At 43.1% G+C, this 15,125-nt stretch overlaps 1 protein-coding gene and 1 long non-coding RNA gene across 3 annotated transcripts; both read left to right on the top strand.

The window, feature by feature from the left end:
* The first annotated feature begins 755 nt into the window (after window positions 1-755).
* Window positions 756-3,375, top strand: LOC103701221 (probable mediator of RNA polymerase II transcription subunit 26c). 2 transcript variants are annotated; one of them, XM_008783210.4, is made up of 10 exons: window positions 756-990; window positions 1,371-1,816; window positions 1,920-1,988; window positions 2,086-2,168; window positions 2,266-2,339; window positions 2,437-2,498; window positions 2,585-2,618; window positions 2,702-2,829; window positions 2,912-3,005; window positions 3,098-3,375. In XM_008783210.4, the coding sequence occupies exons 2-10, from the start codon at window positions 1,403-1,405 to the stop codon at window positions 3,202-3,204; spliced, it is 1,065 nt and encodes a 354-aa protein (XP_008781432.3). In that variant the 5' UTR covers window positions 756-990; window positions 1,371-1,402; the 3' UTR covers window positions 3,205-3,375. The 2 variants fall into 2 exon arrangements, with proteins under 2 accessions (XP_008781432.3, XP_008781433.2); XM_008783211.4 differs by having other exon boundaries at window positions 761-1,150.
* Window positions 3,376-4,196: 821 nt separating this feature from the next.
* On the top strand, window positions 4,197-6,476 carry LOC120112981. The gene is made up of 2 exons (XR_005514640.1): window positions 4,197-4,718; window positions 5,494-6,476. It is a non-coding gene; the product is annotated as an uncharacterized LOC120112981 (long non-coding RNA).
* Window positions 6,477-15,125: the final 8,649 nt, after the last annotated feature.

The following is a 15,125-nucleotide window of genomic DNA, read 5'->3' as shown; positions in this document are numbered from 1 at the left end:
CGGAAAGATATCTTCCGAATTCTCCGTCCGCAGGATTGATCTCCGCGATGTACGCCACCTCCAACTGATGGCCAGCTGATCACGAATTGACCGAGATTTCAAATAACGGCCGAGACCCCCACTCTATAAAGGGGTAGGGAAAGGCCTTCGATAAGCCATTATAAGCTATTACAAGCATTCTTAACTCATAAGAGGCTATCTAAAACACTCAGAAACCTCTCCAAAAGTATGGCTAACTTAGCCATCGGAGGGCCTTCGTCGGAATCTCCGGCCAAAGCTTTGTGTAGGTACTCCGGAGCACAGGAGGTGGTCCTCTTTCTCCGTCCCGGCGGGCGTCTTCTCGGCTTCTTCCGGTGTGGTCATCCTCGGGCCAAATTCAACCACAACAGGTTGTTAAGCAACTGATAAGAGTATGATCAAATAAGCTACGCTGCTTATATCTGAAGCATAATCAACACAAGCGAAAGTCCGATCCTGACGACAGATGGCAACTCAAGGATTTATTTGACACCAGTGGCCGTAACATCCTTGATCAACGGCTCCAAACGAGAGCCAGCCACTTGGCTTCGCATCACCATCCTCATCCTGTTACAAGAGTCCAGAATCCAGACAGGCCAATAGCAACTTGAAAAGCCCACAGATTCGAGGCCGCCAGTTTCCCACGGATCGGGATGGCAATGCCGCAAATGCTGGGCCGCAGCAAAGGCCCAAAATGGGTCCAAATAAAAGCAAACCCCAAGGAAAAAAAAGGAAAATAATCATGGGAATATGCTCCTCGAACGAACGGAGAATGGGAAGAAATTAATCGCGAGGGGGGTGGGGGGCGGGGAGCGTGCGCTAAATTCCCCCCTTCCTTCCTCTCCTCGACTCCCTCCTCTCACCGCTTCTCTCCGTCTCGTTTTCTGTTCCGTTTCCTGGAAGGGGAAGGGAGCGAGCCAAGACCCCTTCTGTCGTCTCTTGGGGCGGAGAGAGCCCCAAAAGAAGAGAGAGGTCAGCCGCCCCCCGTCTTGTAGGAAAAACCACCAAATAGTAATAAAACCCCCCACCGAAAAACGTTGAGAAAGTTTTGTACAGTCTTATATAATTCTATATTCTTCTCACCATTGGCTGCTTCCTCCCCCTATCTATCCCTCCTTCCCCCGGGGAAAAAGTAAGAAAAAAAATCTGAAAGGTGGCCTTTTCGATCTGGAATTCGGGTGTTTATCGAAGGATTTTGTCAGTTTTTGTTCGATTTTGCGTGAAAGATCTGTTTTTTTGGTCGTTTTCGGTCGAGTCCAGATCGAATGGGACGAGGATGCCCAATCGATGGATTTTGTGGATTTTGAATGGTAGATAGGATGGGAGTAATGAAAGCGTGTTAGGGATTTCAGGTCCGGCGAGGAAGGGAGGAGGGGCGAGGGCGATGGATGCGGAAGATTTGAGAAGAGTGATGAGGAGCATGGGCGTAGATCTGTGGACGCTGATCGAGACCGCGCTCGACGTCGCCGCCACGGACTATGGCAAGGAGCTCCGGGCGCGGCGAGACGGAATCGTCGAGCGGCTTTACGCGGCGGGGCTGGTGGCGGCGGATGGGTGCCGGAACTGCGCTCCCGGCGCCGCGGCGGAGCGGTTGGCGGCCGTCGGCCTGCCGACGGGGGGAGTGGAGGGGAAGGGGAGTAGTAGCCCCGCGGCCGGGAAGGGGGCGACGGCGGCGTCGCCTCTGTCGATGAACGGAGATGAGAAAGGAGAAGAGCGAGAAGGAGAAGACGATGACCATCCGATCGACGACAAGACCAAAATCTTGGCCATTAAAGAGTTCCTGGAAGACCCCGATCAGGTCCATTTCCTTCCTTCCTTCTCTGCATTTTTTTTTCTTTTTATTTCCTTTAATAATAAAAAAGGTTATTTTGTGGAATGAATTTTTGTGTTGGTTCGCACAGACGGAGGATTCTTTGGTAAGCCTGCTGCAAAATCTTGCAGACATGGAGATTACATTCCAGAATCTCAAGGTAAATTAAAATTCTATTTTTTCTTTTTAAAAATTCTTGTTTTATGTCTCATTTTTTAATAAAAATTTAGTTTTTATTTCTTCTTTTCTGGATTCAGGAAACAGATATAGGAAGGCATGTAAACGGCTTTCGCAAGCATCCGTCGCCAGAAGTACGGCAATTGGTTAAGCTGCTCGTGAGGTGACGACGACGACGATATTTTTTTTTTACTTCTCTTTTTGTTCCTCAAAAGTTTAGAAGAAAAGCATCTGATCCTCTTCTCCATTTCGGTCCCCAGGAGGTGGAAGCATATCGTGGACGAGTGGGTGAAATCGAGTTCCGCCGGCGACACTGCATCTCCTGCGAATATCAGTAGGTCACCAAACTCGATCCTAAAAAGATGTACACAAAAAAAAACGAACTTTTTATCATCCAACTTTATCTAATTTCCTATGCAAACGGATTGCAGCTGACGGAGATTCGCCGCAGCAAATCCCTGTGAAAAACAGCAACCAAAATGGGCACCACCAGGTACTTAATTCTGAAATAAAATTTCTAAGTCTGAATTAAATCTATTTCATTGGCATCTAAATTCTCTGTTTTTTTTACCATTTCAGGCTTCAGAATTCGGTTACTCACCATATCCTCCAAGTATGTAATGGTGTTTTTTTTTTATTGGTATTATTTTTTAATTGATATATGATGTATGAAAACGAAGCGTTGGGTTGAAGCAGAAGGTTACGTGAGCTCTGAGAGAAATGGCGGGGAATCAGTGGAGCCGAAACCAAAGGCCGCCCCGCGAAAGGAAGTTCCAGCTAAGCCAAACCGCTACTCCCCGCCTTCGGCAGCCTCTCCTCCAGCTGTAAAGAAATCAATTCTTTTCCTCGAGAACCCAACGAAAAAAATTAATTGAAGTCCTCTAATTGTTATTTTATAATTCGCAGAACGCCAACGAGCAAAGGCACAGCCTGCTCGATCCCGAGAGACTCGCTTCCGCGAGAAGACGGCTCCATGAGAACTACCAAGAAGCCCAAAACGGTATTTAATTAATTTACATCTTCATTAACATAATTTTATTGTGTTTAATTACGTACTAATTTATTATTATTATTTTAAATTGGGGGGAAAAGCAAAAAAGCAGCGGACCATTCAGGTGATGGATATCCATGAGATCCCGAAACCAAAAAATTCCTTCGTGCGGAACAAAGGCAGCGGCTTCCAGGCGAAGCACTGGTGAAGTCCGGTGACCGGCCGGTGCCTGTAATACCTTGGTTATGATGCTTTGCTGATGATGGATTTTTTTTGGATTGGGGGGATTACGAGTTCTCTTTGTCTAATTACTTAAACTAACTGAAGATTTTGGAGAGAGATGGGAGAATAATAAAAGGAGTATTTATTAGAAAATTAACGGGTTTTTTTTTTTTTGACTGGCTGGTGCGGATGCAACGTGGGCGATGACAGGGTATCCAGGTGTCCTTCCCCAGCCTTTTTTTGTCGTCGCAGGGGAGGGGGGGAATCCCCTGATGACTGGTGGAGCCTGAGAATTAGTGGCTTTTTGTTGGCTACAAAGGTGAAAACCAGTGGCCTTTAATCCGCGGAAAGAAGGGTTCCAAAGGATGGGAATTGGGAATTGGATCGCTGGATTTGTTGGTGTGAGTTGTCAGCATGACAACCATGGGAAGAAGGACGCATCTACCAGGCAATGACAGGAACGTCATGCGAATTAGTGGTTTTAACCGTAAGATTTTTCTGGAGATCAGCGATATTTTTTTGTAGGACCATAGACAGCTAAAAGGAAGTCGAAAGGAAGACTTTCTGAGCAATTTGGCTAGGTTGTCATTCGCCACTATTGCGCGAGTGTGGTTGGTGGCTAACGCATTTCCCCCACCGCAGAATAAGGCACTAGTAAAGGAATAGAGGGCTGCGCCCTGCGCCTGAGAACTGAGCGAGGGCATCTCGTCTTAAGTTCAGGTGCTTCTCTTGGGTCGCGACAAACTTCGGTGTTTGCAGTTTCTCGACCATGGAACAAAAGTCTGTCATCTCTCACTCTAAATCGGACATAAGAGTTTTTTTTTTTTTTTGGTACAACGGGCGTCTCATACAATACATGCATGGTGCAGCTAGGGTTGTTAATGAGCCGAGCTGCTCGGGCTCGGCTCGGGCTCGGCTCGGTAAAAGCCCGGCTCGGGCTCGGCTCGTTAGTCAAACGAGCCCGAGCCCGAGCCCAATATCAGGCTCGTTTACATCCGAGCCCGAGCCCGAGCTCGAGCCCGAGCAGCTCACGAGCCCAAACAAGCTTGGACCATTCGCTAAACAAGGAAACAGCTCCCATTCTCTCATGACCCACGGCCCACGGGCCCACCCAGCCAGCCCCCCTTTCGAGTGTGACTCCCGAAGTCCCGACTCCCAATCCCATGGCCAAATCCCATTTTCCCCAGCCCCCAGGCCCCCCACCGTCGAAAAGGGTGCTCATGCCCTAATCTCCCTCAGACCTCAGTCCCTCTCGAGTCTCGGCCTCTCCCACTCCTAGGCTCCCAGCCCTCCCCCGACTTGCTACGGCTGCCCTAGTTCCTGGATCCGGCGTCCGGCGATCCCCTTCCGGCCTTCCCCGACTTCCTGAAGCCCCAGCTCCGCCGCGCTCCGCCTTCCTTTGCCCGCACGCCGCGCCGCCGGCCGTGAATCCCGACTCCACAGACAGCAGTCACAGGCTCACAGACCCCCGACCGGCGACCGGCCGACCCCGACTTGCTGGTGAGTTTCCTCTTCTTTCCTCACGGTCCGTCCATCATCTCTTTGCTCGATTGCTCCTCAGTTCTCAGTCCGCGGCCGAGCCTCCGGCGCCCGCAGCGCCTGCGGTCGACCCGCGGCCGAGCCTCCGGCGCCCGCAGCGCCTGCGGTCGACCCGCGGCCGACGTCCGTGCCGGTGGTGCTCGCGGCCGCCCCCTTCTTTCTTCTCTTCTTTCTTTTTTTCTTTATTTCCTTCGTTCTCTCCTCCCGTCCTCCGACGAATGATAGGGATGGGGATGGGGCGCCGGCCGTCGGGGCAGGCTCGGGCTCGGGCAAACGAGCCTCACGAGCTCGAGCCCGAGCCGGAGCTGTGCCAGGCGAGCCCGAGCCCGAGCCCAGCACAGGGCTCGGTACCGAGCCCGAGCCCGAGCCCGAGCCCAGACTTTTATAGAACGAGCCGAGCCGAGCCTGCTGTGGCTCGGGCTCGGCTCGGCTCGTTGACAGCCCTAGGTGCAGCCAACAAAATCAGAAAAAAAAAAGTGACGAAAATAATAAGAAATATCCATTTAGTTTACCTAAAAAAACTTTTCAGAATAATACGCCGCGCTAGTAATGTTCACCCAGTCAGCCGTAATGTTCACCTAGTCATTTGTACTGTTCGTTTTTTGGTAAACCACATCTTCTCGTAAATCTCTAAATGTCACAAAGTAATAATTGTCTGCTTAGTATGTTGGGTAATTGGGATAGCGATTTAAATGCGTACACATAATCTCTTATTTGTGCATGGTTATGTACACAGGTCACATCCTTACAGCTTAATCCCTTGAAACACAATCCATCCATGATCCGTCTCAAGTGTATTATGTCTTGGCGTTGCTTTTCCTTGTCTCAGAAGCCATGCGCGATGGATGGTTCCCCAAAAAAAAGCACTATTGAAAGCATGGGAGTCGTAGGGTCGAACAACACAAGAGAATAGTTGGACCCCCAAGCATGTGGCCTCGGAGAATGACCTGCCACGGACCAAAGAATTATTGCAACACAGAGGAGCAGTCACGTGAGCAGCATGGGCATAACCGACGATCAAACTTTTCTAGTTATGATTGGTGTCTCTACTCTCTGCCCCCGGAATTCTGCGAGCCACCCATCTCCGGGGACAAACCAGGAAGAACAAAAGGGAGACCAAAACAAGCGATGAGTCGTTTGGCATTATAATTAGGTATTAAATTACTATTGCGGTAGATGGGGGGTCGGCTTCGAAGCTGGAGCTTATCCCGCCGCATATTCCCGCTTTGACTCTCTTTCCATGAGACGGTACCCGAGCGCGCGGCGCAGCGTATTTTACCATGCACTTCATTAATTCATTCATCGAACCGTCGAGATCCTCTGATCAATGCGATCCTGTAGCTGTGATTCCGAGGGGCATAGGAATTATCCTCTTTCGCGTGGCCTTTTGGCGATTTGGCTGCTTGCTTTCTTCTGGTCTTGGTGGACTCATAAAGGCAGGCTCGAGGACATCAGCGCGTGGCACGATGGAGAATATTTATGTGTCCTGCACGAGCCTAACAAAAAGGTTGCACTATTCCGTGAGACAGAGAGATAAGATGGCTTGCATTCCAATTTCTTTTTTTTTTTTAAAAATGCTGATCTCACATTTGATCTTAAAGCAATTAAAGAATGAATGTTGCTCCGTCGATCGTTTTCTATGACCATATGTTGTACCAATAGAAAACTATCAATTTATCGGTATGATTTGTTATTTACGTAGAAAAAAGTTTTCTTCCATTGGCTTTTAGCTGCAAAAATCTTTATTATATATATACCGTGTCTTAATGGTCAAGGTCTAAGATAAGTGATGACTTGCAGCAAGAAGAAAGTAGATTTGGGGCGCACTTTTGATGACATGTTGTCAATTTAACTACATGTGTAAAATGTTTAGAAGTTTAGTCCGAAAATACTTTGTCTTCTCTTTCTTTGAAGGTATATTGTGCAACTCGATATAATATGCATATGCTATATATTAAATTAGGAACATAATATGATGCTGCAACTTGGTTTGCATAATGGTGCTTTTCGTTTAGCCTCTCCAAGTGACCATTGGGTATATGATTATTAGATGCTTGCCATAAAATGAGTATATTACACAGCATTGAGATGTTTTGTACAAGGATATCCTTCCAATGCAATTAGCTTGCTTTGAAAGTGAAGTTATGATATTGGAATATACCTTGTCAATGCTTCGAAACCAATGTCGTGGAAGATTAGTTTCATTTGCCGATATTTTAAGTGTTTGGCTTCTTTCATTGATGCTAATGGGATATTAAGACTCGAGATTGATGAGAGACTCTTTATGTCCACAGTATACATTATAATGCAAGTACGGAAAAGAGAAACACAAAAAATAAAATATATTTTTTGTATTTACTAGGTAGTAAATTGTTATTAAATTTTATATTAGACGTTTATTTATGACATCATTATGATCTTCACTATGCTTGTCTTAAATTCAGACGCTGCCAAAGGATTTAGTATTTGTGTATGAAGATTCAATTTTACCCCCGTGGTGTATACCAGTCATCTCCTTCTACTCAAGATAAAGCTTTATGAATCAATGTTATGAGACCTAACTACCCAAATAGTTTTTTAAGTGGAATCCCCCTTCACAATAGACGTGTAACCTACATTTTGATTAGAGTTGAAAAATTCATGGCCTCACCTGTACTACTTGTGGACCCGGCAAAAGCTACCAATAGAGGATCGACACATTAACTTAATTCTATTTGAAAACAGATACAAAATTTAATATTATGAACACTTACTAATCTTTCTGACAATCTAAGAAGGATTGCAGCCTAAATACTTTTTCGCTTGTACAGCTTCATCAGCCACCAGCCACCTTTTGGCCATCAAAAGTGAGCATGCAGTGTCACCTTCCAACTCAATCATTATTTTAGGCTCTAGTCACCTGGCATTCTATGTTGAACCTTGATGGTGATGACGATTTTATTTTTTAACCTTGGTAGAAAACATACACCATTATGTATCTAAACAGATATAAGTATGTATAAAACAAGATCAAATCATATACTCACAAAAGAATAAGTAATTGTATATCGAGAACAAAACATCAAGCAGAAGTCAGTCAAGTGGTAAAAGAAAAGGTGGTGTCAAACCAAGGACTGGAAACCGCGACCGCCCAGCCTTAAATTAAACTTCCTGCACGCGCTTTGGTTGGCACCCATGACCCACCTTGAGGGGTCGGAGAGGGTGGCTGTTTACTGAAAGCAGCAAGCATTTTTTTAGAGTAATTCATCGTCGGAGTTGGAACGATGCAGGTTCGGAATGGGGTTTCCTTCAGAAATACAAAACAGACCACCAACCATTCTACTTGATCATAGTCCGGTCCACAAAAAGGACCGGCTATCAACTCCCGATATTACTTTTTCTGTGACCATGGGGATGAAACCGGACGGTGCGATCCATACCAATGACCTAATCTAAAAGCAGCAATCCCCGTACGCCGGCGACCCACGATGGGCTACTGCAGCTGCATGTTGTTTATTATGGGGATGATATCTATGTCCATCCATCGCAAGTAAAGCTTCGAGCAGGTTGAAACAGATTGGCGCTCGATGAATAAACCAGAGATAGAGAAATTATCTTACATCATGTGCACCACATAGCATTGCACCATGCCAATCACCTGGTCTTATTCTTGCGGGCGTCATTCATGGTGTGTTTGTTTTGGATTGGAGTCCATAAGAACAAGATGAGATAATTGATATGGTCTACCGTAATGTGGTGCAGAATATAATTTCCTGTCGAAGCAGCCCACAAAGCCTATACACATAAAACCGTTTACAAAAGCTGCACAAATGTTCAAGGAGAAGTCTCTGAAGTCGAAACCAAACCATTTTGCCTGAAGCATCTCTCTTTCTTGATAAAGTGAACCAAATGATGGAAAATAAGTTCTCTATAATATCATCGCACGTCATTTCTAGAAAAGATTAGGCTAATGCCTAGTTGTTTTCTGTTGTGAAGATAAGGGGAAATAAAGCTATAACTAAAGGAAAAAGAAAGACAGCAAAAAAAAGGAAAAGAAGGAATGCAGCAAGGAAAAGAGCAACAGATATCTATTTAAGCCGAGTACCAACCAGTTAAATTAAGCAAAGTCACCCATTTAATTGCAGAGAGGCCTGATTAGTCCAGTCCTAGGCAGAAAATACCACGCACTAAAATTTCATAGCAGGTGTTTGCATTAGTAAGTTGGTAAGTATTAAATTCTATAAGCCGAGTCTCCCATGACACCTCTCTCTTTTGTCCCATTCATTGGTAAGGCTCTTGGGACAATCAAATGATAAGAATTAAGGACTCAATTCCCTGAAAACAATGACTATTATCATTTGATTGTTCATTAATTATGCGGTGGTCTATGGGATATTCCACAGCAGAGACGGAGGATGGCTAGAATCGTGTCGCAATGAAGGTATCGCCACTATATATAAAAGTAGATAAAATTTTCTGTTAAAATAAGACATAACTACATACCAAGGACCAATGATCAAGTAAAACTTTATAAAATACTAATTTTAAAAGAGTATTCATGCCAACTATTGCAAATCCACTTGCTTTTCTTAAATTAAATCTCCTGCACTCGCTTTGGATCGGCCACTGAGGCGCCCACATTGATGTGTCTGAAGTGTGGCTATTTTTGGTTAGGGATGGCAACGGGTTACATTGGAGTCAGAAAACTGCAGCAATCTATTCTATTAAATGACAACAAATTGCAAAATTTCCTGTCGTTTACATGACATATGATACAAACTTTTGATGACATAATTTTCATTTAATAGCATCATCAACATCTCCCGGAATTGCTCATCCAAAGGGCCTACAATCTATTGCTTTATCTTCTCTAATTATTAACAATTGTATAATTAGTCTGAAGCATTCATGGCGTTCTTGTTTCGTACATGCAGGTGCGAGCACAAAGAGACTTATATATCTGGCGAGATAAAATTTAAAATTATATTTAAAGACTATATATATATATATAAAAAAAGTGTAGTGTTCCATTGAAATACTGCAGCCTTTAATTAACTATAAAACGCCAATACTGGTGACAAGTGCATGCGGACAACTCGAGCGGACAAAGAGATATCAAGAGACCCGGAGATGATCTGATCCTCCGGGAAGTGACGGAGAACCTGGCCAAAAACTTCCTTCCGAGTGCCTAAAAGCGGTGGTCCCACTCATATTCCGGGCCCCGCCGGACGCCACGACGCCGGACTTCGGCCAGGGCGGCTGCTCGCTCGGCCGGAATGTCAGGCTCGCCGGGGATGGGCCCCACCTCGTGTCCAATGGGACCGAGAGCCAAGCGACGGACAGGAGTGGCGCGTGGCAGGGATCGTGTCTGGGGCCTACCTGGCGGGTGGGTGCAGTCGGGTGGGCCCGACAGGGGGTTGTGGTGGTGCGGGGCGGTCACTACTTCAGGGATAATATTTTCTATAGGTTTGCTTATCCGAAGATTGCAGATGTCATTGACTATGATTGTAGGGCCTTTTTCCGTGGTGAGGTAGGGATTTTCGGGCATTAAATCCTTTTCGTTGGGACTTCTCTTTAAAAGAATTTAAATTCGGTAGAGTCATATTTAGTGGCATGCATTTGATTGAATCCTACGATTTATTTTAGGAAAAAAATAGAAAAATATTCAGATCATTCAAGACTTGAAACTTGAAACAAGAATTTCTGGTCGCCGAGGGACAAGTCCCTATTCAATCATCTCAGTCAGAAATCTCAAAAAAAAAAAAAAAAAAAGGAGAGGAGGAGGAGGAGAATCACTCAGGTAGTGTAGAACTGTCCTAATGCTTTATCAAATGTCATGCTTTACGACCTCAATTTTAAAGGAACAATGATAAAGAATTAACTTGTTTGAATGATTTTTGTTTGAGGGAGATGTTGAGTCATGCTATCGACACTTTAGGTCCAAAAGTCTGAGCAATGAAAGCGGAATGATTATTTAATGGTCTTTTAAATTTTTTTAATATCCCTACATGCAGGTTGATCCAGTCATATGATGTTCTCCCGTTTGGAAGCCCAGTTCTCTAATCACAACTAACCATGGATTACACAACGGTCATGATTAAATAGATCCATGATAATATAAAGCATGCGAGAGGCCCATTCAATCACAACCATCACGTATTATGAGGATGGCCATGGGAGACCGGATCCTTCCGGTTCAACGGAGAGAATCCAAACTTTCTAGAAATACCTTTCTGTTGAAGTGGGTCATTTGTCGGCAGGGTGTAGGAGTACTCTTCGATTCCTGCAGCATGCCGGTGGTTTTTGTCGCACAGCATGCCGGTGTTCTTTTGCCAAAATAAAAGGAAAGCAATAGGAGAAAGGAACGTAAAAGCATCTTTTACGTGATGGAAAGTAAATTGTGAGGTCCTGGCCATTCCAATTGGTACACTGAAACCAGGCGGATGGGTGGATGCATGCCATCTCTCATGATGCGTGTGGATGAGGTGGCAAAACACAGGTCGTAAGGTTTCTCTCGTCAAACTTCATGAAAAGCTCTGAGAAAATTCTCCTTTTCTAAGTCTTCTCTTTTTCTATACATATTCTTTTGAGTGCTTTTAGTTCGAGACAGAAATCGAAATGAGAATTAGAATGGATTAGAATAAAAATTGGAATGATCATACTTCATGACACGTTTGGCTCGTGATTGAAATCAAAATTAAAATCGGAATAGAATTTGAATATTAAGGGAGAGTCCAAATTGGATTTTGACGGATATAAGGAATTCCTATCCCCTATAGAATGGAAATAAGAATGGAACTCTCCGAACCAAACACTTGAAATGAGAGTCACTCATTTTCATTCTCATTCTAGAACCTAACTCCCTCCACCCAAACATATTCTTTGATTACTAATAAAAATGGGTTGACCGTGTGCCTCCCTTATCAAAACAAGAAAATCGCACCTCAATAGTTCCAATTGGCATGCTCATTTCTAGACAATGATGTGTTCGTTAGAGTTTGGGTTATATCTTTCACGCAAAACAGGTATTGATCTTCTTTTGCAACATAGACCGTTGGATGGTGCTCCACACAGCTCTCAAAGCGCTCCAAACTCATCAAGTCATCCACTTGCATAGATCTCGAAGTAACCATTCCACAATCCAATAGTGGATGCTATTAGTTAGCCCACTGCCTTTAGGTCCACTTGAGACGTGGCCAGGCGTTAAACACGAGGAATGGGGAAGGAAATAAGCCATAGTTGCAACAATGCCAGTTGACAGTTTTTACCCTTGGTATGTAGCTCTCCTTGACCCATGAGTCATCTAGTGTTAGTAAACCACCTTTTTATACGTTAGCAAACTTCCAGTTCCACCAAATCTGATGATTGTAGCATTCCAGTTAGGATTAACTTATTCATGGCAGTCTTCCAAAATATAGTTTTTTTTAATTTCTTAAAGCATTTTCTCAAAAAAAATACTCATACTAACATTGTGCATGGTGTCTGCATGTCTGGAGGGCTAGTCTTAAGAAAAAGAAAAGGTGAAGATGTCTTAGTCAGATAATGTTGCCACTTAACATTTAAAAGAGCATTGCTAACAAAACTCAGAGAGAGAAAGGAAAATCGATAAAATGGAAGAATAGAGGAGGGCCAAAAACAAAATAAAAGGCCACACGCGATCCAGATCTAGACAGGCTTGGACTGCCCCAAAAAAAAGGGACAGAAAAGAGATCCAGCTAGGGCTTGCACGGATACATAAGATAGGAGGATAGGAATGTATTTGACTTATAAAGCAAGCTCATGAAGTGTGCCACTCAACAATCTTAAGATAGGAAGCATAAATCCAAGATAGAAGAAATATTTTAGTGAGAGAGAACTTGAACAAGAGGTTTCTTGGCTTTCTTTTTTGCGTGGGTCTTTCTCACCTCCTTTCCGTCTTCACCATGGTATCCAACTCAGCAACACATCGAAACACATATATATATTTTGTTTTTTGGATTTTTTTTTCTCACAGAGAGAGAGAGAGAGAGAGAGAGAGAGAGGATGGAACTGGGCTTCCTCAAGAATTAAGTTAGGCGCAGGAATCAAGGATTTGTTAAGAAGCGTGGCGCTTTTTAACCGCTTCGCTGCCGGCCAACCTAACTGCTTTTGAGAAGCTTCGACTCTTCAGCCTAGTTAAGACGAAACTGTTATAATTTTGTTTACACTTACTAAAATACCCCAGTGCCAAAATGAAGCTACGGAAATGCCAATCCCATACGATAAGATCAGAGAATTTGATTCTCTTGTTTCTTCCACGGTTCACAAGAAAGCATAGTTTGTGACGTCTGCATGGAAGTCGTGAAGAAAACATGAGCTTCCATGTTTGGTAAGCTAGGGAGCAGCTACGTTCAGTGCCATGCAGGGAATTGGAAAGGATACAGTTATTACATTAAGTCACCCAACCTCCTAAAATATCCTATGATAGAGATTTCTCTCCTGGTTTGGTGATGGGTTTGATCATCAGAAGTGTACTGTTAACCGTGCAATGTCAGGGAAGAAACAGAGGGAAAATGTGAAAAAGAGTATGAGACAAATTAGGATGAATTTTTGGCCCTGTAATGGTAGGTCAAGCTTGGCCTTCAATTCTCCATTGGATGGAAGGTGTATCACATACTAGGGTCTGATTAAAATTCACCAGCTAAGTTGTAAAAATCCAGCCATAGTCATCCTCACAAAGTTATTCAACTACAGTATGGTCAGCAGGAAATTTTGAAACTCGGAAAGGAATTCTATTTGTATGCATCTGAAGGATTAAAAAAGGCATAAAATAACTGATCTAATTATTGAGACTTGTAAAATCGACAATAGGAGAGGCAGTAATAACTGTCTGTGGATACTTTAATTTTTTGGCAATGGCTTTCTGAAGCTTCTGGCTACTAAAATCATAATGATACGAAGAGTTCTCTAGTGACAGAGAACTTTACAACCATGATCATTGTTCACCTAAGTTAGGTCACCCCAATGCACTTCAATTACTTAAATAAGCTACCTTAAACCCCAGATAGCACCAATCAAATGCGACCATAAGATCAATCATCATCACACGGATGGTTCGAACCAATTGTTTATGTTCATTAGTCAGAAGCAAGCTGGCTGCTCCCAAGATCAAATTCAGAAGACTGGCAGTGAAAGTTTTTGACAAGCAAGGGTATTAATGTAATAATTTCAAAGGGAAGGCCTCTTATTTAGAACATATAGCAAATTTAAATACTTTGAGTCTTTGACATGCATGAGTGTCGGTCTTTTTAGTGAACAATATATGATAAGGGCATGAAGGTGACTAAATACACAAAGTAGAGGGAACAAGGCTATGGGACAAGGAGGGATGTTTCATGAGATCCAGGCTTAAGGCTTGCAAACAAGTTGAAGTAAGCTCTTCTCAGGGTATGATAATAGAGGGGGAAAAAGTTGCGAATAGCCGGCACAAAACTCGGTTGAGAAACCGCCTTTTAGGGCCTTTATAAGGTTCGGGATCCAGAGATCACCATACGAGTTGGGGAATGCAAGATCTTTTTCTTCGAGTTCTCATGAGAGGAAGGCCTATGCTTGACTAAGAGAAATTTTGAACATCATCTATAGAGACCTTTGCAAGTCTTATCAAAGCAATCATACTTTAAGATGTGGGCACGGTTGAGGACCTCCAAAATAGCCAAAGGTATGTACTTCGGATACTTAATTTTTTGCTCAATGAGCTTTGGTGTTACTATTTTCTTTTAAGGATATGGAGATCATGATGACAATAAATCTCATGTTTGATAAAATTTTCTCCAGTCCTATGTTTTGTCAAGTATATTCAGTTATCAACATAATAGCTTTTGTTTAAGTAAAAGACATCTTTACATCGTAAGCTTTTCTTTCTATAAAGCCATGAGTAATTTATTTCTTCAGCTTAAATCATTTCAATGATTGTCTAAGTAATTCCTTCCTCTCTAAAGATTATTTCATCATCTGTCTAAGAAAGAAAGTATTTATATAGAAGTTACACATACATGATTATATTAGTAACAATTTTTTATGATAAAAAGAAAGCCAGAGCATGAGATATAGTTTTATTATCAAATACTCAAAGAACACTTTTAAGTGGAAAAACAGGATGCAAAATTAACCAAGTTCAGCAACAAGATAAGAAACTGGAAACCAATAGATTCAGAGTAAGCCACCTGAGGTGTTGTTTAGTCAAATCAATTCAGTTAATTATGCCAAATATTTTCAAGGATTAATGTTATGATCTTTTACTAGGTTAAAAAAATAAGAAAAAAGAACACATACATAATAAATACTTTTTTTACAATTGAAAGGCAGTAGATGAAAAGTTAAATTTGCATTCTAAGATGACAGAAATCATGACATGATGTTCATCGATCTAAC

This window comes from Phoenix dactylifera, chromosome 14, assembly GCF_009389715.1.
Source record: "Phoenix dactylifera cultivar Barhee BC4 chromosome 14, palm_55x_up_171113_PBpolish2nd_filt_p, whole genome shotgun sequence".
In the NCBI taxonomy this organism is placed as follows: Eukaryota; Viridiplantae; Streptophyta; class Magnoliopsida; order Arecales; family Arecaceae; genus Phoenix; species Phoenix dactylifera.
The sequence above is the reverse complement of the archived record's forward strand: the minus strand, read 5'-3'. Positions and strand labels throughout refer to the sequence as shown.